At 45.2% G+C, this 26394-nt stretch overlaps 1 protein-coding gene across 2 annotated transcripts in view; it reads left to right on the plus strand.

The window, feature by feature from the left end:
- PKP3 (plakophilin 3) overlaps positions 1 to 26394 on the plus strand; it is a 166376-nt gene that overhangs the window by 111851 nt on the left and 28131 nt on the right. For both annotated transcript variants that reach the window (XM_086957694.1, XM_086957695.1), the window contains exons 7-9: positions 14519 to 14693; positions 15571 to 15688; positions 23850 to 24017. In XM_086957694.1, the coding sequence (XP_086813820.1) occupies positions 14519 to 14693; positions 15571 to 15688; positions 23850 to 24017 (461 nt within the window). The remainder of the gene's footprint in view (positions 1 to 14518; positions 14694 to 15570; positions 15689 to 23849; positions 24018 to 26394) is intronic.

Genomic DNA, 26394 nt, shown 5'->3' on the forward strand with positions numbered 1-26394 from the left:
CCAGCCTGAGCCACATAGCCCCGTGCTCGCGTATTACCTTACTACATCAAAGGCCGTCTCTAGGAGAAAGTCCTGTCAGGGCACAGCCTGTCTTCCTGTGCGCTCTGCGGTGCGTGCTTTCATGCGCACTCACATTCCTTGCTCGGCCCATGACACTGCTCTCTGGTAAACGTGGCACAGCCAGGCTTGAACTGGGTGTGTGCGCCTACCCCCCTTCCTCCCTACTTGATGCACAAATAATGTCGTTGCTGCAATATAGCCCTAACTCCAAAGGGCAACACACGGTGACTGCTACTGAGAGATGCTTACTAAGGGCAGCCATGTTATGTGAAGACTGTGTTTATTCTGAGCGTTTGCGTCACATAATTAATGCTAAAAAAGAGGGACGGGGGACTTTCATCAACACGAATGTGGACATGCCTAGTCAGGGCCAGTAAGCTGTATGTAAATGCAATTACAATTACATGGTCACCCTTTGCCTGTGCGGTGGGTGCGGTGGATGAATCAGTTACTTCTGGTTTGTTGTGCTAGATCTTATTCATTCATGTGGCTTGGGAAACAATTTCCCCAGTTGTATTTTTGGGTCTGTGTTGGGGTTGGCGTTTCTTTCTAAAGCCTGCGGCCGCCTATGCCCTAACATCACAGGTGGCTTATAGAATGCTTGTTGGTCAGGTCTGCCCTGCGCTTTACAGCGCTTGTTGGTCAGGTCTGCCCGGCGCTTTACAGCGCTACGACGTGGCGGGCAGCTCGTGGCAGCAAGCCTTCCCGACTGGATCATTCTCTGCCCTTGGTGCGGAAAGCAGGAGCAGGGCCGAACTGACTACCAGGCGTTTTGGAATGCTGCCGAGCTGGGGGCTGATTTCATTCATGGCGACCTGCATGTACTTCGAAACAGTGGCGGTGCGTCCATTGGGGGCGTTGGGGCGTTGCCCCACTAGCCACTAGCCCCGACCGTCACGCTGAGGCACTGGCAGGATTAAAAATGTTCATATTGCGTGCACAAAACGGCGGCCGGCAACCCTCAAGCCTCAATTACCGGGACAAGGCTGGCTGACATCGCGGAAGGTGTGGGGGCGGGGCTGCCTGTGGCAGTGATTGACAGCACAGTACAGCAGTGTGCACAAACAGTGCAGTTGCAGTCACGCGCATGCCAATGTCTGGATACTCGTTTTCTGGACTTGCCCGCGCATGCGCTCTTGGCACTTTACCTTCCCCTCCCTCCCCAACAGCGACTCAGCGTGCTAGGGACCCGTGCCCCCGGGGTCTCATAAGGGCAGACACTAACCCTGCCTCTCAGCCAATCCTGGCGCAGTGGTGCTGCTAATGCAGCGCCAGGATTGGCTGAGACTCCACTGCGCAGCCTGGATGCATTTAAAAAAACGCTCGAGTCTCTGAGGCGGCGGCATGGCGCGTGATTGGGCCCCTGGTGTGGAGAAGGAGCCGAGGACGAGGTCCGACTCTAATCCGGAGGAAGGTAAGTTTTCTCTTTAATTTATTACCCGCCTTCGTCCCCTGTGCATTTTTGCAACACTTCTGGACCTGTTCCCCCCCCCCCCTTCCCCCCCCCCCCCCCCACCCGCCCGTATTGCCGGCCGCAACTGTGTCGAGTCCTGGGTATTACAAAAGAGGCCGGGGTCTCCAGCTCACCAGGGACAGGCGAACCCATTACTGGGGTAAAAAAATTGGGTTTGCACAGAGCTCTAGCTCAGGGTGGGTCTGTGCGTGTGTGCCTCTCAGGGCGAGTCTGACGGGTGGAAAGATGGAGTGCTGTGTCCCCGTGCCAAGCCATGGAGCAATGCTACCTTACCTCCTAGTGACTAACACGGGAACTAGAAGCTCTACCATGAGGCCGAATACACATATTTTATAGTCTACTCTAGACTAGAGGCCGGGAGCATTCGGTGAAGGGGGCAGGTAAGCAGCAGCGTGTGAGCACACGGGCTGCAGTGCATACACATGTAGGCCGCCACCAGAGGCCTCGAGTACGCTGGTGAAGGGCCAGGGGGCAGTTAAGCAGCGTGTGATTGTGAGCTCCCACAGGCCGCATTGTCATATAGAGGCCGGGAGCTTTCGGTGAAGGGGGCATGTAAAAGCAACGTGTGAGTGAGCACACAGGCTGCACACACATGTGCATGCGGTGAAGAGGACAGCCGGTAAGCAGCGTGAAAGCAGTGCACACAGGCCGCATACACATATAGAGGCCTCGAGTATTGCAAAGGGTGCAGGTGAGCAGCGTGTGTGAGCAGTGAGCACTGCTCACACGCTGCTGAGCAGTGACTTTTCTTGCAAGTTGCATCCACCCACCCCCAACCCCCGAAGCCACCTGCTCTGTCCAGCTGTTAGAAACCATTAGCAGAACTTCCTAAAAATGTGAATTTCGGAGGATATTGTACTGCGAACCCCCTGATTATGTGATGCTCGCCTTCATGTTTTGATTGCTTTGTTGATAAATAGAGTGATTTCTCAATCTCACCTCTTTTGTAGACAAATATTCTCTCCTGCAGACCAGTTTGGTATACACAGCGTCAATCACGGCAGTTTTGGCCTTCTGTATGTTATGCTATTTTACCGGGTATTTCTATAGCGCAATTATTTGGCCTCCAGGCGCTTTACGTGAATGTTCCTAAACATTGCTATGGGTTGGTGGCTTTGGGGTGTGAGATATGCTCGTGGAGGTGTCCTGTGTGACCTTTCGACCTGACCCCTGTGAATGGTGTGAGTGCCAGTGGTCGGTTGTCTCTCCACGGAGGCCCCCAATAGGAGCTTGGATTTGGGGGTAACTTGTGTCACATAGGGCAGTGTTGTGTGTGCGCTACGGTGCAGTTTGATTATCAGTTTCCGCCCACCAACTTCAAATGTCACCAGCCGCCACTGCTTCGAAATAATTAAAGCAAAACCAATTTCGTTCAGTACACGCAGGTCTCCATCAACGAAATCAGCCCCAGCTCAGCAGCATTCCAAAACACCCGGTAGCCAGTCCGGCCCTGAGCAGGTGTAACTAACAACTGCGCAGCGCGCACGCTCGACCATGCGTGTGGAAGGCTGTTCGAGTGCGGGCAGTTAAACCCACAGGGCGTAATATGCGACGGAATATTTTCTTGCATTGCCTTTTAGAGGCAGTTTGAAGTTGAACCAGCCCCGCTTCCGCGGCAGGCGGGTCAGCCGCTGTACAGTGAGGTTCAGAGTGCCGCCACTTGCCGCTCCCGCTGCTCTTTCGTTGTCTTCTTTGGGTGTGGTCGGCAGCAGCATTTTGCTTGCTCATGTCAGGTCCACAGAAGGCGAGTGTTTGCACTGGTGGGGATCGGCCTACCCGAGCCTTCCTGCCACACGGCCGCATAGATGCTAACATTTCAAAAGAGGAAAGTGAAAGATTTAAAAACCATCTTTGAGCTAGTCCATGAGGTCTCGCCTATACAAATTATTGGCTTTCTCAATGTTTTTACCCATTTACACAGCTGCACAGCTGCTTTGCAAAATGGTTGAAAGTAAAAAAACAAAAAAAATGCTATGACGCGGCCAGCACTGGCCGCATCACAGCTGGCTGTGTCATAGCATTTTTTTGTTAAGGTGGGTAGGGGTGAGAGCAACGTGGATAGTGGAAGGAGGACAGCAGGAGGCAAGCAATGAGACAGACAGCAAGATGAGGGCAGGAAGGGGCAAGCAACTAGACTGGACAGCAGGAGAGGACACGCAACAAAGGGGGGGCAAGAAGCAAAACAAAGGGTGTTAGGGGACTAGAAGCAAGATGGACTGCAGATGGGGCAAGCAGCAACATGGGCAGTGAGTGGGGGCAATTATCAACATGGACAGTGGGAGGAGGGACGGCGAGCAACAATATAGAGGCAGGGCTGCTCCTGCGTATGAGCCCCCTCTATCTAAAATGCCCCAAAAAAGCCCCAGAGATTAAAAATAAAATGGCGATAAAGTTAGTTTATTACCATTTTATTTTTCATTCACCTGTCCCAAAACAAGCGTCAAGATGGGGCTGGGCGTGCAGAGTGGCAGCAGTAGAGAGAAGGGTGCGCTGCCTGCACTTTTTAAAGTGCTCAAGTCCCTTTGGCCAGCCAGATATACACCATTTGAAACTTCTAACCCAGCTGTCTTAAGAGCTAGCCTTAAGAGAGGCCACTCCCTCTGGTCCTGGTGCTGCTGTCATGCTGATTAACAGCATGAGAGTAGCACCAGGTTTGATTAGGGGAGTTGTTGAGGGTCCCGGGCTGGAGGAAGAGACGAGAAGATGAAAACCGGAGGATGTCCATGCAGATAAATGCATTTTTGTTTATTTAATGTGTTCCCCACCTACTACCCATTTTCCCGCCCTCACCACTCTCTAGTGCTGCCAAATGATCGATCTGACATAATGCCTGGCTTTAGCGAAGACCACCTATGATTTCTAATGTCTCATGGTCTCTGATGCCTCTCTGTACTGATCAAACACTCGTTCTAGTGTCTCTGTGTAATTATAAGGCATCATCTCTGGACGTCAATCAGATATGGCACCTGATTATTTTCAGACGTTGGTCTGTGGTGCACAGTGTTTGAGCAGATGAGATCTTCAACATTTGTTTAGGAGTTGACCAGGCACAAACGCCATCTTCCCAGGTTTGGTCAAATATGATCTTTGTGTCCTCGTGGAATGCTTCTAGACTTCTCCCTGGTCAGGGGCCTAACCGATCAATAGCATTTAGGGCCAAATCCACCACTTATTAATAACGGGCCATCCTCTGGCAGTGCTTTTTCAGTTCGCCTGAGGCACAGTGAGATGCAGGAAGCAATAGCATATTTGCATTTTGTGATTCCCATGCAGATATAGGCAACCCTTAACTCTCCTACATTCACATCACTTGGAGTATTTTGTCGCTGTGTAAGGCTCCTTATGTTGACGCAATACCAAACCCCACATTTATATCAGAGACACTAAGATTTTGAATAGGTCTAAACCCTTGCAACAGCAATACTAAGACAAAAGTGGTTATGATGGATGAACACAGAAAATGCACTAGTGGAATAAATGTAAATTTTGACAACTTGCACATTCTTTTAGATTGCTTAAAGTTGCAGACACCACGGGAAATAATTTCAAAACCTCTCTTTCTTAAATAGGGTATCCATGAACGGTGGCAAGCAATAGCACTTTTAACTGATATGCGATATTTGGATGTGGCATGTGCCTTAGGAAGATTTGCAGTCGCCAACAAAGGCATTTTATTTGATTTTTTAGTGGGACTTTTTAAAGCAGTTTTCCTTTTTAGCAATCGATAAATTATATGTATAGATTGGACAAAGTGATTTCATGTGTATTTATATGCAAGAGGTGATTTATTTTGATATGATTGTATGATGTTTTCAAAACTGAGATCAAAAATAAACATTCACTTACTGACTGTGTTAGGCTCTGAAACTCAGTATGAATATGACATTTTGAAGGAGGCATTTTTGCAACCCATTGCCATGTAGTATCTCAGTGCATTTATTGACGAAGTCAAGCTTGAGCATACCGTTTATGACTTACGACACTCAATTGGTTGTCTCACTATCCCAACTTTATCAGTGCCCTGACAGTTTGCATTCATGCCTGTTGAAAATACATACTTGGATGGGTGACTCATCACTCAAACTGAACGGGTCGAAAACCGAGATTATGCTGTTAGGCAATAAACTGTCCACTATACCGACTTCCATCTGGCCCGACTGTCTGGGTGAGCCCCCCAGCCCTAAAAAAGAATTTAAGAGCCTGGGGGTCTGGTTGGAGCAGGACCTATATTTTAAAACCCAAGCAAAAAACACAGCGGGCACCTGCTTCGGCCTTCTGCGGTCCGCCCGGAAAGTCCTTCCTCTCCTTCCACAACACTCTTGGAAGTTGATGGTTCAAGGACTTGTCTTGTCCAGACTAGATTATAGTAACGCGATTTTTCTGGGGGCCCCTGAAGCCACCATCAATAAACTACAAGTCTCGCAGAATGCCGCAGCCAGGCTTCTGATGGGCACTTCTTCTAGGAAGTCAGCCAAACCAGCACTGAAAGCGCTCCATTGGTTCCCCGTTCGTGAGAGGATCAAGTTTAAGTCCATGAGTATTGCCCATAAACTTCTTCAAGGCCAGGGTCCTTCTATCATGAAGAGTTTAGTTATACCTTACAAAGCCAACAGGCCTTTGCGCTCCGATAATGAGCACCTGGCGATAGTCCCTAGATTCAGGAAGGCACGCACGGGCGGTCGCCGCTTTTCTGTAAAGGCGGCCGCGCTTTGGAACTCCCTTCCATTAAAACTACGTGCGGAACCTTGCCATCTGCGCTTCCGGAAGCTACTGAAGACCTTTCTTTTCCCTAAATGATCTCTTGTTTTTTCCCCCTTGTGTGAGCCTGATTCAAGTGCAGCGCTGGGATGCCTCCGGGTAACCATGCGCTCTATAAATCTGCTTACATTACATTACATTACATTAAGTCGACCTCTATTATTGTGAGATTATGAGAGATGCTATTTTTGACACACAACCTTTACTAAACTCACTGACCTCCCTATGCTGCATTGAGCAGTGCCCTGACATGATTTGCACCACCCTGAAGTACTTTTAACAGCTGGCAGGAGTGTGCATCTGCGGCATCCTTCAATGTGATGGTTTCCTAGCACTTAGTTGTTGAGGCTGTGATGAAATGTTATTATCTAGCCATAGGAATTCATGTCTTTGTCGCTCATGTGGCAACATGCATGCTCACTTTACTGACCTTGTTTTCTTTGTCCTTGCAATGTCTCAGATTGGCATGGTTTCTCTTTTGAGACAAACATTTGCCTGCGGCACTGGAATGTGTGTGCCGGTCCCTCACTTTCACTGGTGGACTAGGTACATAAGGGTATTTGTAAATTCAGGGCAACCCCCCCCCCCCACTGCACTGTAAGCATTGGTTTATTTCGTGATCGTATCTGTCCCGTTATTTCACGAGCATTGCTGCCTCGTTGCCCCGTTATTTCATGAGCAAAACTGCCATTTTGCCCCATTTTATGTGTGGCACTTTCAGACATATCCTGCTTTGTAGCCAACAACATGTACAATACTAGGGGACAGATTTACAATAACTGGCGCATCCCCAGGGATGCGGCAGTTATTGTGCGCCACATTTACAATGCGGCGCACCATGGGAAAAAAAAACGGCACAGAATCGTGACGCATCTGTGCCATAAAAGTGGCGCATTGCTGGAGTTGTGTCGCAAGCGCGACGCAGCTCCAGCAATGCTCTGGGGGGCCCTATCTGTCCAATGCTGCGTCAAGCCTTACGCCTGCTTCAAGCAGGCGCAGGGTTTTGATGCAGCACTGGCCTAAAAGTGACTGAGTGAAATCTTGAAGATTTCACTCAGCCACTTTTAGGAGGCGTTCCTGCGCCGGAACGCCCACCCCTGCGCCGGAACGCCTCCTTATGGAGAAGGGCTTTACAACGTGACGCATCTCCCAGATGCGTCACGTGTAAATACCCCGCACCATGGCGCATCTTTTGCGCCACCGCTGTGTCACAAAAGTGACGCAAAGGCGGCGTAAAAGAGGTGCAAGGGGCTTGTAAATCTGCCCCTAGGAATTTTAGGCCCATAATGCAACTTTCTCTTGGCTAAAATTACAGGAGTGAATTTCATATCACACATGGCATGGGGCCACTTCGCAGCTTCGGTACTGAATTTAATTAAAACCTAAGGCTATTAACCTGTTGTGTAGTGGAATTAAACATGCTTTGATTTGAAGTACCGGTTGTTCATATCAAATGACCAAATCATGGATGTTTGCGGAAATATGTGAGGGCATTAACTCCCAGCCCTGACATTGGGTTGCATTAAGCGCTTATCGCCCAGGTGCAGGCATAGCACTTCCCTCAAACGCTGCCGTGACGTTCGCCTCGCGCCGCGCAGCTGTTATTTTTTGAACGCTGAAAGCTGCAGCTGGGTGTTTCCCTTCTCCAAGAACCCCCTGGAGCGGGTGAGGGGAGCTCAGGCTGAAAGGAGACAAAGGCCGCGAGCCGCAGGTGATGGCAGTCTCTGAGGTAAAAGCACTTTGTGGAAATGAGACACCTAAGTGGGTGTTTGTGTTTGAAAGAAAGAGAAAAAAAAGGGGAGGAGCTCCAGACACCTGACGAGAGGTGGAGAGGCTGGCGAGGAGGGAAAGTGAGCGAGGCGTAGAGGAAGAGGAGAGAGTGTGCATAAAACCCGAGATAGAAAGGAAGAGAGAGAGGAGAGTGCCATTGAGATAAAGAGACATATACGACTGAGGGAGGAGAGCCAAGAAGAGAGAAGCGACTGCCTTGTAGACAAATGAGGACAGTCAAGTAGAGAAAATGTAAAAGATAAAACAAGCATTGGCAAACCCAACATGTCTGCCTTTTTGTTAAGGGAAGTATTTGATAATAGGCGGGTGACTTTACATGTGTTACTCCCAACTATGCTAACAAATTCTTAAATGCAGCAACATGTTTGACTACAGCATTATGGGATATGGCTGTATGGTAGGGTCACGGAGGGGCTACGGGTGCTGCCACTGCCGCTTTTGTAACAGGGGGGCGATATTACAGCTATGCTGCAATACCGGCCTCTGGTAACAAAACCGGCCCTTCAGGGGTCCAGAGTTGGCCCCTACCATGGTGGCCCACTGTGGAAACGCCCGGTGCATACTACGGCCAGACTGGCCCTGGGTAAGGTGACAAGATTTTTAAAAGCTGAAAAAAAGTAGGACTACAATTTCACATCACAGAGGGGTCCTGAATGAGTTAAAAGACAGCACTCACTAACGTAGCAAACATTGACACCAAGGGCATATATTAAATACAGCTATTACACTTACTATCATAAGTGCTAATTACATTTATGTCTGAAAAAGACTGGTACCTATTCGTGCACTGGAACTCATAAAAGCTTTTTCCAGTTCTCGAAAAACCTGAGACAATTGTTTAATTTACTGAACTCTGCTGGGGCAGATAACCAAACTGTTGTGTTTAATTTTCCATAAAACACTCAGATTTCTTGAAGTATAAAGGATTTATTTCCAAGTAAAGTACATACAGGAAACAGGTGTATCAGGTTCAGCTGCAGCAACAGTACTGAGCTGGAACACCCACTATAGAACAGTACTATGTCATAACACATTCCATTAGGAATACAAACCACAACACAAACGTTGGGACTGTCCAGGCACATCTGGGACCCCTGGTCACCCTACTGTTTGGCCCCTTTGCAGAATAGACTGCATTATCAGGGTTTTGCTGTACCCTCATAGAAGAGTTATGAAAAAGAGTCCGAAAATCAAGTTTGCTTTGTGAGTGGTGAGCTTAAAAGACATAAATGTCTAGCCCTTGATCATAGTAACTCCATCCCCTGGCTGAGCTATGTTAAAAAACTAGCAGTTAAATTGGGTCGCCCAGAACTGTTTGATCAGCCGAATAAACTATTGAAGGGGGATGTGACATGGGTGAAAGATACATACAAGCTGATGGTATGCCTGGCTAGAGAAGAGAAGGAGCTGGGCAAATCAACAGTAAGGGCTCATCAGTTGCTAATAACCTCAAGTGAAATAGAACCCTATTTAAGAATTGTTAATAACACAAACCACCGATTCCTGCTGACAAAGTTTAGATTGAACAAATTCCATCTTCTCCTTACAGATCGTCCAGGTTGGACTAAGGAGACAGAATTGGAGATTTGTTCTTGTGATGGATTCTCTATTATGGACACAGTGCACTTTATCTTCTTTTGCGAACATTTTCGCCCTATCCGTAAAAGGTTCATTATTCCTCTTATTAAAGACAAGGGCTTTAGACAAGTTAAACCTGCCCTTTTGTACTTACAATTGTTGTCGAATATTTGGGAGATTTTTAACATAGCGACTTTCTTCACAATAGACATGAGACTTGAGAGGAAAATCAAGTGGACCTATTGTACATAGCAGTGAATTCATGAACTCTGATCGATCGCTTTGTCTCCTTTTCAAATTTGTTTTTTATGCCCAAACGGTGTTTTTATATGATATTTGCAGTTACTCTCTCTTATCTATATTGCTCGTGTCTGTTTTAATGCTTTCTTTTTATATGACCTTTGCAGATTTTTTTTTAAAGCTGTACCGCCGGTGTATATTTTAACATATGATAACGTACTGTATGGATTGCTAATTTGAACAATTTTCTTTTGTTTTTTAACTGTGGTCTTGACTTTTGATGTTTAGCATACTTTTATGGTTTTTGCTATGAACCGAATAAAGTACTTTTGACTGACTGACTGACTGACATAAATAGTAAAAAATATTGCATAGACGATTTACTGCATCTTTAAGAAAGCCAGTGTTTTGTACTGGTCTTTTTTTTATAACTAATATAAAATTGAACACCCAGCATGTCAGCATACGGGTAATTAGTTTTTGTTTGAGAAGCTAAGGCATCAAACTGCACACACTGCCTTTACAAAAAGCCAAACGCCAACAATTAATATGTTATGGTAGAAAAGTAAATCTTTGAAAAAGAACACATTGGCTCTAGAGTAAGAAAACTACCACTTGATGCAACATCACCACAACCTAATGGGAGCACATTCAGGGCAATGTAATCACCTATGGAATGGCATTGCCTTGACGGAAGGCCAAATTCAGGCAATGGCAAACCATGAAAAACACTTTAAACCTGGTGGCTGAATGGGGCTCGCTGTACTATTTTCTGCACATTTTAAAGTATTCAAAATATGAGGTTCACAGTCAGTTGAAGTCTTCTGTAGCCAGACCAAAAAAGGGAGGACGAATAAGAGAAGGAACAGATAAAGAAAATAGAAAGAGAGAGATTTATAGTGGAATGAAAGTGCCAAGGACAGAAAGGAAAGAGGCAATGGAGTGTCTAAACTAAAATGAGACTGCCCAATAGAATGGTGTTGTAGAGAGAAAGTGGACTGCACTTTAACCGCAAGCGCGCTAGCTGGTTTTTCCGCTGCGCGCTAAAATGTGAAAATCGCGGCTTTCGTGACAAAGCCAGCTCGTCATGCGCGCAGCGCAGGTAACGCCAATGACAAGATGGCTTTGTCGTCCGCATCGAAGGGGTTAAGGGATCGAGAAACGTGGCAAACATAAATAAAGGGAAAGTACTGGGAAGAGGGGAAAATAATAAACCACAAAAGAGAGACACTTGGTGCAGGGCCTAAAAAGACAATGGGGCATATTAACAAGCCCATTATCACCGCTTTATTGGCGGTTTTCGGCCGAAAAGCGTAGATAATGGCATCGCAGTATCAACAAGGACACGCTAGCGCGTGTTTCCCTGTCGTAGCAACGGTTTTGCTTACGCCTTGCATCGCATCTCAAATGAGATCCAAAGTAGGCATTCCCTAGCAAAACCACAGCGAATAAGTTGCTAACCGCACATCGCGGTATTTACAAGGCCTGCCCTGACACACATAGCAATGTCAAAACCCGCGCTAACCGCAGTTATCGCTGAAAGCTAACGTCTGCTGAAATTCAGACTTAGCTATACGTATGATGGGGGTAGAATCACAGGCTACAACCACCATGGGCTATTTACAAGTAATAGCTTATCACTGCAAGAATATCGCTGGATTTCCAGCGATATTCCTTCATTTCACTAGCTATCGCTGGATTTTTATCGCCTGGGTGATAAGCGTTGTTAATTAGGCACTACCAGGGCGATAAAATCCTCCGATAGTAAAAAGTTGCGTTGCTAACACAAAGCAATACTTAGCGCCCGTTGTTGGTAATATGCCCCATACTTCTCATCTCACTATCATTTGGCAGGTGTCACATTGTTGGATTGAGCTTCACCCTTCCACACTAGCAAAATGACGCTCATGTTTTTCAGTGGGTTTACTCGCCTGTAACACCTTCTTGGCCCAATTTTTTTGCATAGGTCAATGGGACGTGACTTGCTAAAGAATGTTTGCTAAATATTTTGTAAAGCGTCTACTGGAATTTCGGTAATTAAATAAAAACAAATACAAAGATTAGAGTAAGAAAGGTTTGCCATATTTTCTGGTATGTCTGGGCAGCCAAGCTTAATGGAGATTCAAGTGGATAATACCAGTGCTTAATTTGAGCCGGTAGTTTCCAGTGCTTGGCAACAGCACTTAATTTCCAACACCGGCACTAATGACCACCACATGGTGGCGCTGTCTCCCCAATTTTAAGATGAGCTTCACAACAGTGTAATGATTCAATATAGTTTAATGATTCAATATACATTCAAAATTAAAATACTTTGCCACCCACGGCTTTCTTATAACTTTGGGTGGCCTGGAATAGTTTGAATTGTCTGTAAGAGTGCAATGGTCTTTACGTGTGTTAGTACTGTCATTGCCATTGCCAGCACTGGCATGGGTAATGGGTGGTGCAAGCTGCATGCAGTGAGTGGCCTTCTGAAGAGGGCCCTGGCAATGACATTAAAAAAATAATAAAATTAAGCATTGACTAATAATCTTTCTGGTGGAGAGTTATGCAGCACCTAGGGATAAAATGTTTTCACAAAGTATGACCTTGAAATGCATTTCTGCAACATATGATCTGAATAATGGTTAGTGAGCACATGATGTTTGTTGTGGTCACAGAGCACATGATGGGAATAGTGTTTGGATAGCTGATTATGTTGCTGTGGTTTCGAAGCGCCTGATGTGAAATGTGGGTCAGCTAATCAGCTTGAATTCTGATTCTGATATCTACAATATGATTTTGTCAGTCTCCATCGCATAATGTGAACAAGTGTTGAGGAATGCACAGTGAAGTAGCAACATTGTCATGGGCCCTCATGCAAACAAGAAAACTGCCCTTCTATTCACAGTTTAGTGTAAAAATATATTTCAATCACAAAAAGATGAAAAACTGAACTATCATACATCCTCTAAAATGCCAACCATGCACACAACAGGTATGGTAGTGGACGCTGCGTTATAAAGGTTCATAAGACTTCCAAAGCTCTACCGAGAGCATTATAAAAATGGATGGAAAAGCCTCACCCACATTATTGTGGCATGCTTCTTCATAGACAATTCTGTCTCACCTTTGTTGGATAGTACTGCCTAGATGGTCTCAAAGAGAGGTGGATCATAAAAAAATATTTTTCAGAACGCATGATCTGAATAGTTTTAAACACCTGAAGTTAATTGTCATTCTAGAAACCATGATATAATGTATTTTTTTGAGAGTACCTGATGCTAATTGTTGTTTATGAGGCAACCCAAAAATATGGCTGTTGAAGCTGTTGGAACAATTCACCTCCTTTGATGGTTTACATACTAAGCAAGCTCTGAATGCGCATAACACAAAGGGGCATATTACCAAGGAGGCGATATGAAATTATCGCAGCTTTTGCGGCCGTTTGCAGCTGTTTTCGGCTCAAAAGTGGTGATCATTTTATTGCCTTATCAGCAAAGACACGCTATCGCGTGTTTTGCTGATTTAGCGAGCCTTTCAACAACGCCCAGCTATGCATCTCTAATAAGATGCAAAGTGGGCGTTCCAGAGGAAAATAATAGGAGAAATGTCGCTAAGCGACATTTCTCCTATTATCAAGCTGCACGCTAACAAGCAGAGCGTTAGCAAAAGTAGTGCTAACCACAATTAACGCTACTTTCCTAATGCCTGCTTGTGACCTGATTCAGCCATGTAATCCAATGGGAGGTGGATTACATGGCTAAGATTACCCTGCCCTATCAACAAGGCGATCGCCATTTTCAGCGATATTCCATTGAAAACGGCGATAACCCCCGCTATCGCTGGGATTCTTATCTCCATAGCGTTAAGCGTTGTTAATACAACGCTAACATGGAGATTATCGCCGGCGATAGATTTTCTCACGCTAACAGCGGTCAGCAATAATTATCGCTGCCGCTTTTTAATATGCCCCATGGTCATTATTACTCATGCAAGTTCCATATTTTTGAAACTTGGATGACTATTTGTTCTGCCATATTTACAAAAATTATAAATAAAACTCAAGGTGTAAAATCAAAGTGTAGCCCACTCACCCCATCTTGTACCCATAAAATAACAATACAGCTCAGTATGCAATGTGATATAAAAAATACATGTATACAATATATCTTTGCGTGACTTCCAGAATTAATTTTGCCAATGTTATTCGAAAGGGAAATACCGAAGTCACAAACAATGTGTTTCTTCACCTTCATTAAGTGCCAGAATGCAAACTGTGAATAATTAAAGGTTGGGACCAGAAATCTCCAACAAGGATGGCAAATCTCTAAGCTAGAATTCCTCAACTGGCTCAACCATCTGTTCTCAATGTGATGACAGTGCAGTGCCAAAAATACAATGTTGTCAACCAAGGCAGGCCTGGGATCAATTAGAATATGAAAGGTGAGCTGTGTACTAATAGATTGCACTGATAGTTCTAAATATCCAGCTCACTCTTTCTATCTGAACTGACCGTTCATGATCCCCTTCTAGAAGTTTAGAGCGAAACCATCAAGCAATCCATCTATATGGGATTATGTGGCTTTGGTGAATACATGACTCTCATTCTCCTCTCCTTTATCCACTTTCTGACAGGGATTCTGTGGAACCTTTCCTCCAGCGATGACCTCAAGGACCGATTGGCCCAGGACACGCTAGACCAGCTCACTGATCGGATCCTGAGGCCTCTGTCTGGTGTTGGGACATCGGCTGTCATCCAACAGAATGCCTCAGAGTCTGAGATCTTCTATAATGCCACTGGCTTTCTCAGGTAAGGGATGTCACAACTCTCCTTCCCTGGGTGCTCAGAGGGTTTTTCGCAGTAGTATGCGAGAGGTTAAGGTTGATGTGAGTTAGGGCATTGTATTGGGTTTGCTTTCTCTCTACACATATAAGACCTCCCCCTTAACTTGGTGTTAGTGGTGCACAGGTGTAAGATAGAGGAAGCTAAATACATGGGACAAGATAACTATCCCCTTTATTGCAGGAGATGAATTCTAGTAGTCAGGTTATTGACCTTGAATTCTTATTGAAATCTGAAGACATTGGTTCTAATCCCACCTTTCGCATTGGGGCACTACATCTCCCTTAGAGTGCCATTGAGAAAGTGGGATTGAGTTTTGGGAGTAGAAAGGCATCCTGGACCCAAGACCTCAAGTCCCACTAGACAGTCCTGAGTATAATAGGTTGTTTTAGGTTCTCTAGGAGGGTTCGGTTCAAAGACTCATTCAATGGATAAGACCTAAGTCTGTAGAGATTGTCCCATTTGAATGTTACTCTTGAGGTCTAACAGTATGGACTGCTCAATGCTAAAAGACTGACTTAGAGTATTTCTCAAATACTTGGGGCCGCTCTTAAAAGGTATTTTGCAGACAGTAGTACAAACGTGGGGCTTTGCTGTTAGCTGTCAAGAGCATTTAGCAGAAGAAAGGGGAAGCACTTGAAGGTATCTTACAGGATGAGGGAGAAGCAGTTGTAGGTATCTCATAGAAAGCAGATGCTGCAGTTGTCTGTGTCTCTCATGATATGAGGAAGGCCGCTGATGTCAACCAGTTTGGTGAGTTTGACTGTGGTACCTCACAAAGAATGTGAGGCCAGCACTTCAAGAAACTCCATATGCTCACCAATCTTTCTTTTATCTTGTTCAGGAACCTCAGCTCAGCTAGTGACAAGACGCGGCAGAAGATGCGAGAGTGTCCTGGCTTAGTGGATTCCATGGTCAATTACACCACACGAGCTTTGGAAGTTGGCAAAGCTGAAGACAAGGTAAGATTACTTGCTCGCAGTTAGCACAGAACAGCTGCCGCATGCACATGCTGACATAGTCTAACTGCTGTGGACTTCCAAACCTGCTAATAATGAACAAATCTTAAAAGATCCAGGATTTTCGAGTTGTCCATTGAGCTGCCCACAGCTTCAATGTCATGTGGGAACATGGGCTTAATTAGGCCTGCTTGGGTCTGTGCCAACATAGATAGGAATTCCACAGGTGGGAAACACAGATCCTGTACAGGTATTAAAGGCTGCTGGGTGCACAAGACCTGCCCAGCTGATGTGTGGCAAAAGAGGGGGCATTGAAAAGGGTAGCCCTGTTGTTCCACAACAACTTTGAGTTATTCTTCAACTTGCTATCCACACAGAGACCTATGCAGTAATCAGGGTTTGACATATTAACCTGATTTAGAGTTGGGTGGTATTTTCGTTAGTGAGCGCTACTCATGGAGGGGTTAACCAGTTGTTTCTAATGTGAAGGCTCTAAAGTGCCAAAAATCAGGATAATATGGTGAAGTAAATTCCATCCAACCCTCCAGTTGTAATTTAGGCCCATGGATATTACTGAAAGTAAATTACCAAAATGCTTTTTGAAGCTACAGTTTTCCTAATTTGCTGCAGCTTAATAGACATGCAGTGTCCCTTTCTGTCTTTGCTCCCACTCTATGTGGGTGTGCCTAAAGATTTGGGATTGCCTTACTGGTTCTGCCTCTGCCACCACTTTTGGAAGGTGACTTCATGTATGTACCACCAATTACGCTAGGAGCTTTGATCTGTGATACCGTGTGATTCTTTGCATGGAAACCTCTCTTCTACAATATGCTACTACTGTGAGTGATTGAAAATAGATTGTCTGGTAAACCAGAGCTGGTTGAGTTTTGGTTGTCAGTAGAGTCTTGATTTTCAAAGGCACTTATTATTCTTCAGTGGTATTCAGTGCCGGCTGTCATGGAACGGGGGTGGCGTGGACTCCGCGTGTTGCCCTACTAGTCGCTTGACAGCCGCGGACATCAAACATATGCTGTGGAGTTGCCCGCAACTCGGCACATATTGGGAGGAGGTGGTTGATGTCCTATGCAAGGTGACGGATAGACAGATAGAAACCACTATGGGAACATGCATACTGCACTGGTATCCCCACACAGCGCAAACCAAGGTAACCAGTACATTCATTAATCTGGGGTTGCTATTGGCTAAATGGGAAATAAAGAGGAAATGGGAATCCACACAGGGCCCTAATATAGAGCAGTGGAAAACGGAATTTATGAGCTGGCGGCCAGTGAGAGTATGGTCAGGCTCCAAAGGCAAGAAGAGTGAATAATGAAAAGGCGATGGACATTGCACACGCATGGGAAGCTCTGGTGGTGCTACTGAAGCTGCCGGAACCGGAATCGGACTCTGACTCCTTGGGGGCTCCTTAAGAACAGACTGAGGCACACTGACTTTGCCAGGCTTTGGGTGGCTGCTGGAGAGTGGAAGTGGGTTCGAGCATGGTTGGAATTGAGGGGCAGCCCACACGCATTTGGATACTGGCGCACCCTAACATAGTGAAGATGACTGGACATTCTGGCTTACAGTATGTAGAACACACCAGTGGCGGGGGTTAGGCGGGAGGGGGGGGGGAAGAGGCTTAAGCCGGCCGGAGCTTCATGATGGACTCCACATAATATTGGTTGGGATTTCGAATGCAGGTTACTTGTGATGCTAGTGTTGGACCATGGGGGGGAGGCTGAGGCGCTTATTCTGATGTTGATATTGATGTAAATACACGCCTACCTGTGGACATTAACTGTAAGCACCGTATCCCATAATTTGCCCTTATTGATGATGGGCCTTGTATGAGGGGTTGTTGTTTGGCTTGAAAAACAATAAAATACTTAAAAAATAAAAAAAATGGAACGGGGTGGTGTTGGAGGGGGGTGAAAAAAGAAACAATAAAAAAAACCACTTACCTCTTCAGCTGGCCGCTTCTCTCCTCTGCTTTCCTTCCAACGAAACCCGGAACGCAAGCAGGAAGCACAAGGGCTCCTCTCAGCCAATCACAATGCTTCAATACAGCTTTGTGATTGATCTGAGAGCTGTGGTTCGGCGCTCGGATGGGGACAAGGAGCCTATGCATGTTCCCCACCAGGCTGTGCATTACAGCCTATGGGAAACATGCAAAGTGCGTGTGACTGTTTGGCCAGCTCAAGATGGCTGGCCAAACTGTCATGCCCATTTAAGAGCATGAACCACTCCTCCTCCCTGTGCCACCAGCTCTGCCCTAACCCAGCCCCACAACAACGAAAAATAAAATGATCGTAACATTGTTATTATCATTTTATTTTTCCTTTTTTCACTGCTTTGAGAGCAGTGGGGCAACGTTCCTCCGCCTTAGTGGAGGAGCCGCCCCTGGTGCTGTCAGAAGTGTATCTCACATGGGTCACAGTCAACGTTCATGGTGGCATTGGTGATAGACGATGGAACGCTCAAGCTGTTTCACACTAAAAGGTCATTGGAGAAACTGTTTTTCAGTTATTAAGGGCAGCCAGTGATCCTGTAGCGTTATAATACAAGAGTAGGGTAACTATATTTAACAAAAAAGGGGAGTGAAGAGGTACTGTCCAAACTAAACACTAGAGGTAGATACGTCCTCCTCTTGAAATGTATCATAAACAACAGGATCCACCCTAAGGAGGTTCAATAGAGAATTCTCGACTCAAAGGTCATGTGTTTTACCTACAATGGTTGGATGCACATAGTCTTTCTTAAATACTCCTCACACACCAAAAGGGCCCTAGGTGTCATGCTTCAACATAGGGGTCTTCCCTCCCCGCTGCGAAACGGGGCATGCTACGACTACGGATACGCGGGAGCACTGGTATCATAAACTATGTGTGGTGTAGGCATGAGTGAGTGGAAGGGTCAGGGATGAGTGAAAAGTGAGTAAAAAAATACCTAGTGATTAGAGGTGAAGTGTCTCCCCTTTCTGTTCATCTAAGGTCATGCCTAATTGCAGGGTACCATGGGGCTTTTCTTTGCCCCCCAACTTTTCAACCTTTATATCCGCCCACTGCTACACACCCTACACAGGTGAGGGGTGAAAACATACAACTACCCAATGACATGCAGTTGCTCTTCCATATTGATGTCACAAGATAAATCATACAGTTTTTTCAGAACACCATGCTATACATCCATGATTGGATGAATTGTCATCAGTTGAAACAGAACTCTGACAAAACTGAAATTGTGATGATTAAAAATAAACTAACTGCATGGCTGGAACCTCTCCTTCTGGCCATTGGAGATGGGATCCCTGTGGATTCCCAATAAAGAGGACAAAAGTGTAGGGATCCTTGTTGATGAAGACCTTTAGATGAAGCCTCAGATTGGTGCAGTGACCTCATAATGCTTCTTTCAGCACCAGAAAATCAAAAAGATCAGGAAATATTTTACCCTCGAGGCTATTATCCAGATCATAATTGCCCTAGCTATGTCCTGCACTGAATATGCTAATTCTCTCTATCTGGAACTCCTGAAGGGACTGAGTCAGGGGCTTCAGTTGGTTCAAAATCAGGCAGACAGGCTGGTCTGGTGTCAGCCCAGACACTACCACATCAAACCTCTGATGGCAAAATTGCACTGGCTTCCAGTTGTTCAGAGTACTCCATTTAAAACTGGGTGCATTATCTTCAAATCCCAATATGGCAAAGGCCCAACTTTTGTGACTTCTAGAATCCAGAACTACATTCACAAACGTGATCTTAGATCAACTACGCATAATCTACTAGAGCTCCCTAAATTTAACAGGAAGCGATTGGGTGGAATTAAGTTTGCCATGATTGCTCCAAAGGTATGGAATTCTCTTCCCTTAAACTTCAAAACTACGACTTCCTATGCCAGCTTCAGGGCTCTGTTAAATACCTGGCTATATAGACAGGCCTATGGCTAAGCTTGGGCCTCGTTTGCTTCTGTGTTTTCAGTGCCATGAAAGCTTCCTGGTTTACACACTCATTATAAATACTGTGTAACATAACCTAACAAATTCCTATCTAAAGCCCTAGTTGCCTAGCGTGCTCTTCGATCAGCTACGAAGGAGCTACTGGAGAAATATCAGTTCAAGAAGGCAAGGATTGGAAACAGCCTATTCTTATACCGTGCTATTATTAAAGCTTGCATCTCTGCCTCTATGAGTATGGTACAAACCTAACTATCATTTAGGAAGCAAATAAAGATTTGTTTTCCTTAGCTTAAAGTTTGCCGCAGCGTCTGCCAGTATGCTTAGCGCTAGGACACGCCTTATGGGTAATTGTCTGCACTTTCAAAATTTCAATTTAGATTCACGAAAGAAGATATAGGTAATTCAAATTTACAGAAGACTGGGGTGGATTAACATTGATTTTATTTACAAAGCAACCAAAATTAGAAGCAATTAATGTTTTAACATACCTTGATCAGTTAGTTCCTCCTTTCCAATTCGTAAAGCACAGAGGTGAGGTAGAAGGAGGTGAATGTCAGTATGAGGCAAGTCTAATTCCAGTTCCTAGGCGATGCCGCTGTTCAAATTATGAAACAATAAGTAAAAAAAAATGCATAATAGTGCCAAAGTGCAATTCTTCTGGAAAGAAGCTGGCCTGCAGCAACTTGGAAAAAAACAATCTCTAGAAGAGACGTAAAAACAACAGCGCTAAATAAATCATTCGTTTCTAAAAAGGAAGAAAGGACAGGTACAGGTACTGACATCTTTTTTACCTGTATAAATAAAATAATTTGATCATGTTTTAAAACAATTACTTCATGGTTTGCATACAAAAACTTGTGGTTTTCTAAACGACACGTGATTTCTGTAGAACTGTGTCTGGCAGCGCTGAGCTCCCTGGCACACGGAAAGCCTTGGAAAAAACACCCCCAGGCTGATGGCAAGTCTTAAACTGCAGCAGACTCTGGCAGGCTCTTCTTCTCTTCTACATCCTAAGTGTACACATTGAGCCTGAGAGAGGCAGAGAGAGATGGAGGAGGAGGAGCAGAGAGAAAACAGGAAGGGAGGGCACAGTGAGAAAGAAGGAGAGAGAAAGAGACAGAACACTGCAGACAGCAGCCAGAGGATGTATGACGAAGATCTAAGATAGGGAAGGCGAGGAATGGGAGATGCAGAGAACAAATATGGATAGAATGAGAGGAGGACAAAGGGAGGAGAAAGAGCTGGGGAGGAGAGCTGATGAGATTCAGATCTTTCTGCAGAAAGATTCTGTTTATCTGACAGAGGCAGAAAGGTTAACATCGCGCCTTCCAGTCATCAACTTCCTGAAGTTGAACAGCAGCAAACCTGATGTCAACTTTTGAGGGATCAAATCCCTGTGAACCATTGACATTTGGCCTGAGGCACATTGAATGTGTTCAATCCCTACATTACAAAGAACTAGGCATCATAATTAATGAAGATCGGAATTTTGTCCTTCTAATATGTGTACTTGTAAAGGTATGACACTAAAAACGTAATATCGTAAGATTAGTGTTGCTATTCTTGTGCTAACAAAGCATAGGTCCTGATTTAAAGATGGGTGGTGACGAGTAGGCTGGAAAAAATTCCCACTTGCCCACTATCCCGCTTGGTACTACCCCTCTTGCTCACCGCATGCATCACTCTCCCTCCCGAGTCCCTTCCTGCCATTCAGAGGATATGGGTATGACGGTAGTGCTGAAGATGGATTTGCCATCTAGAAACCCATCTTGGTGAAAATGGTTTTGGAAGGTGCACCGGAGGCCTTCGCCGGGTTTTAAAAATATCCTTACACTCTGGGAGAAAAGTCCCAGTATGATGGGGCATCCAATTTTTCATTTTCAATGTCATGGTCGTCATCCCTGTTATTCTTTCTACCAAAGTAGCTCCTACAAAGAAAGTATGAGCCACTTCAGCAAAAAAAAAAAAAAAAAAAATGAAGAAACACCGACCCAACGAAAATCTCTAGATGTCCTCGATTGGCTCAGCAGTTTTGTTACTTAGTGATCGTACTCTAAAAGAGTCTTGTCATTGGCCTGTCTATATTGACTTTAGTAATAGTGTTTGCATTGGCTTCTATCTGAGGCCACCTCAGCATGTAGCTAGTGGCCAGCACTGCCCACCACCAGCAGGTCTCCCTTGCGCTTACACATTTCTACTGGCGCTTGGCACGACAAGGTGTTTTCAATTGTTGTGTGGTTTACAGAGATCACCTAGGCTTGGCCCGCACTTTTTGATGAATGCATCCCAGTGCTAAGTGCAGACACGGAGCCTTCGGTCAGCTAGTAGTCACACAAAGTTTGGACCGGAGCTCATTCATGTTGAGCTCAAGCTCGCCAGCTTTTGACTTCGTCTTGCGTCATCTTCCATAGAACGACCTTCTCGTACTCATGTTTTTTAAACTAATGTCACTGCTGTTTGCAGGGCGGCGCGATGCTTCTCTGCACCAGAGTTTCAGCTGCCAGACAGCACCATGAAGCCTTGGGGTGTGAGTGCGCTCTATAAACACATAATAAATAAACAACTAAAATATCGTGCTTGGGAGAGGATGAATGGTACAAGGATGTGCAGAGAGTGCACAGTGAAGGAAAAGCGGGAGAAAGGGCGGGAGTAGGAGCTGGGGTGAGAGAGCAACAGGCGACCAAGGCAAGTGAGCAAGAGAAATGTTAGGGGAGGAGAGGGAACCAAGGGGTAAGGTTGGGAGAGTTAGACACAGATCTAGGCAGCAGTGGGGGGATCTAGAAAGGAGAGCAAAGAGTGAGTGTAAGCGGGGAGTAGAGCTGCAGACAGACACACGGTGCTCACAGTTAAATTACAGCTTAGCAGTGTATGTGTGTTCAAAGGCTTTACTTCCTAACAAGCCTGGTTCACATTCACTTAGAGGTTGTTATTACAGACTACTGTCCTTTGATGAGGTCAAAACACATAGAGAAAGCGAAACATCTTTGTATTCAGGTGACATGCTCAACATCTGGCTGCATACCTTTCACCCTCTACTCAGCACTCTCACTCTTCATGCTGTGTTTTATTTTAAGTTTACTTATAGACAGGGCTAATGCAGAAATGCAGCGACGTTCAGTAAATTATGCGATAAGAAAGGCTAAATAATGCTTTATAATTCAGCTCAATCTGTGGTGTTATCTCGCTCTTTCATACCTTAACACACTGACACAAAAATAATCTCAGCAAAATACAAAAATAACAGGTCGTTTTAAGAAAAAGAAAAAAGTATACAGATTCATCAGGTCCTACTGAAAAATGACCTCTGCAACAAAGATTTTGTCATAATTTCCATCCTGTTTGAATTACATGTAAATGTTTTTTTTGTTGCAGACAAAAGCAATTCCCCAGTCAATTGACTGCGGTCATTAATGCCATCTAGGCAAAAGTTTCACCTCATAGTACCAGTTTCATAGATCTGAAACGCAACCACTTAACGGGCCTCTGGTTAATCTTTGCACAGTGATAGCCATTATGTGACTTATGTTGGGATCAACAGTGTTTAACGGTTTCCTGTGACTTTATTTTTGTTGTTATTTTACCCTTTCCTTTACGTTTCCCCCCCAAAATCAACAGTCATTTTTCATTAGGCCTATTGCATCCCTTTTTCTTTTCTTTATCTTTCCCTTTTTCTCACGTTCTTGTCTACCAACTCCTTACCTGGCCAGTGATCTCCGATGGGGCCAGTTGTCTCTCATAGGAGGTCACTTTCTTCATTCGGAATCTCATTGACCCTTTCCACCCTTTCTTGTTCTATCTCTTCACCCCTTTGTTAACTCTTTCTTTAATTCTGTTTTTCCTTTCTTTCTCCCCTCTTTTGCAATCTTTCTCACTGTCCCGTTCCCTTTGTTCTCTTACCTCTTCATTTCTCCTATTTTCAACTTTCTTTCCTTTTATTTCCACATTTTCCACTCTTCTTCACAGTACACCCTCTCTCTCTACTGCAAAGCCCCTCTTCATTTCTCGTTTTTCTCACACATTTTGATCTTTTCTCTATTTTGCTGCCATTTTTTCTACCTTTTGTATCTCATTTGTCTCTAGTTTCACATTCCATCACTTTTTTTAAATTTCTTTACTTTTCCTCAATTTCACTTTCTCTTTTCTCACTCTCCTTCTTGCTCCATCGGTCTCTCTCCATGACATTTTTCCCACTCTCATTTTACTCTCACACAGAGTGTGGAGAATGCGGTGTGTGTGCTGCGAAACCTGTCCTACCGCCTGTATGACGAGATGCCACCTTCTGCTCTGCAGCGCCTCGAGGGCCAGCGCAAGAACCAGGCCAACCCCTCGTCAGGAGAGGTGGTGGGCTGCTTCACCCCGCAGAGCAAAAAGCTGAAAGAGGTAAGAGGGTGCTCGAGGGGAGGTGTGGGTAATGGGCACACTCACCACAAGGTACCAACATGCAGGGAATTACTACACTGCAGCAGGGCTTGGATGGCACAAAAACAGGGGCATTTATACAAAACAAAACATAAAAAACCCTATCATAGACTGTGGTAAGTGCTTGATGAATCCCTGCTACTGGCTGGTAAGTTTGGATGAATCTCCCTCACTGACTGCAGTAAAGGCTTAGGGAATCCATGTCGCTAAAGCCATGCCAGTGACGGTGGTCAATAGCTTTGGAGCGATGGCTGGGGAGATGAGTGAGGAAGCCTGCTTTCTATTAGATGTGTGTTGAAGCCCCATCCCTGCTAGTGGCATTTTGCTTTTGTATGGAAGCGTTTCTAAACATTTGAAGACAATTATATTTTTTGTAAGTACATTTAGAGCCATATGTAAGAGGATGATGGATGATGCAATATGTGAATAATTTCAACACAAAAAATGACATTACATGTATTGATTATGTCATATACTTTACATTACAGCAGGGAGAATTGATTTACAAGAGTATGAGCAGGGTTGCAAGCTGGGCAGAAGAGGTAAAAAGAGTGTGGAGTGGGCAGGACATGAGGTTATGCTTATCCAGAATGAGAACTGAACTTTTAGGATGGAATTGAACTGGGGGAGGAGTGGTGGCTCGTATGCCAGTAGGGCATGTGTTTCAGTGGAGAAATACCAGCAGGCAGAATTATCAGAAACCAGTCGCAGTGTGAAGTGGCTTTGAAGAAAGGAGGTTTTGAGCTTGGATGTTTTGGGTAAGGCTATGCCCACGGAATGTTGGAGCAGTGCCATAGACGGCTTTACGGGCTGGGGTTTGAGGCTTAAGTGGAGCCCTCCTTATGATCTGCATTTAGTAGGAACGGTAGGTGTTAGGGAAGAATAAAGAGGGGTTGTCTTGGAAATTTAATCGCAATTGGACAAGACAAAATAGGTGGCTCTTGAATTTGTCCATATTGATCATGACACACAAGTTGATCAGGCTGCATGGGAAGGGAGACTGGTCTTTTATCATCCGACCAGGTCTCTGAGGTCGGAAGCCCTGCACCTTGCTGTTGTCCCCCGGGTAAAGAAAGCGCGCCTCGGAGGCCGCTCCTATGGACTGCTGGCATCTCAGCTGTGGAACTCTTTACCACTGGCCCTGCGGGGAGCCACCAGCCTACTGGCTTTTAGGAAAGGCCTTAAAACTTGGCTGTTCACTCAGTAGCCGGTCTTCCGTGAATCTCTGGCCCACTCTTCTGTTAGTTTTTTATCTGGTGTTATGTTTGTATGTTGCAGTATTGTCTCTTTCTCCAATAAAGCGCCGGGATACTCTTTTTGAGTAGCCGTGCGCTATAGAAATAAATAAATAACATAACATAAATAACAATTGTATATATATTCAGCAGCTGAAACCTGGCTACAATAGTTGTGGTGGATTTGAATCACTCCAGCCATGGGATGTACCACATTTAAAGAGGTTTCGGGTCGAGCTGGAATGGGTGTTATGGGTAAATGTTGAGGTGATATAGTTGGATAGAGTGTGCGAAAGAGGGGATTCAGGAAGCAAATCCCTTCTTTGGAGGAGTTCACTAAGAGTGATCAAAGGACCACCCAATGGCAGATTGCTGTTAGGCGGAGATATGAATCTGAATGTGTGGGAGTGTAATGGAATTGAGAAGAAATTGTCTGTATCTTCTGCACAGGGGTGAACGAGATGGTGAAGTTACTAAATGGGGTGGCCTAAATGGAGTAGACCAACTGAAATAGGAGTAGGCAGAAATGAAAAGAGCACCATTTGATGGGGAGGAGCAGTAGATTAGTGGCGAGGCCCGGCTGTGGCACATTGTTGATAAAGCTTTGGCTCTGGTGCACTGATGATGAAACCCTGGATGTGATACATCATTCAATAAGGCCTGGTGGCATTGTTAAATGGGTGGTAAAGCCCTAGCTGTTGTAGATGGGTGGTTAAGCCCTTGCAGTAGTAGATTGGTGGTTTAACCCTTGCTGTCATAGATTTGCGATGAAGCCCAAAAGTGTGGTATGAGGTATGGTGAAGTTTCATTGGTTGGGTCTGTGACTTGCGCTTCGAATTACTGCATGGTAGGATTTCCTTCCGCCCCCATACCGGACGGCCATTTCTACTCAATATTAGGATGTGCATCTATAAGATGGTTGTTGAGACCCCCTGTGGGTTCAGCGGGATATCTATTCCCTCCCACACCTCTCTGCGGCCCTATTTCTCTTCCTATCCCTTTCCCGATAGTTTTTTCCCACAATAGGGATTCGTTTTTATATACAAGTGTTTGGCGTGCAGACTGGATCAATGTGAATTGGCGGAGTAAAGCCATGAGCACAG

The sequence above is a fragment of the Lissotriton vulgaris genome, chromosome 2_1, assembly GCF_964263255.1.
Source record: "Lissotriton vulgaris chromosome 2_1, aLisVul1.2, whole genome shotgun sequence".
NCBI lineage: Eukaryota > Metazoa > Chordata > Amphibia > Caudata > Salamandridae > Lissotriton > Lissotriton vulgaris.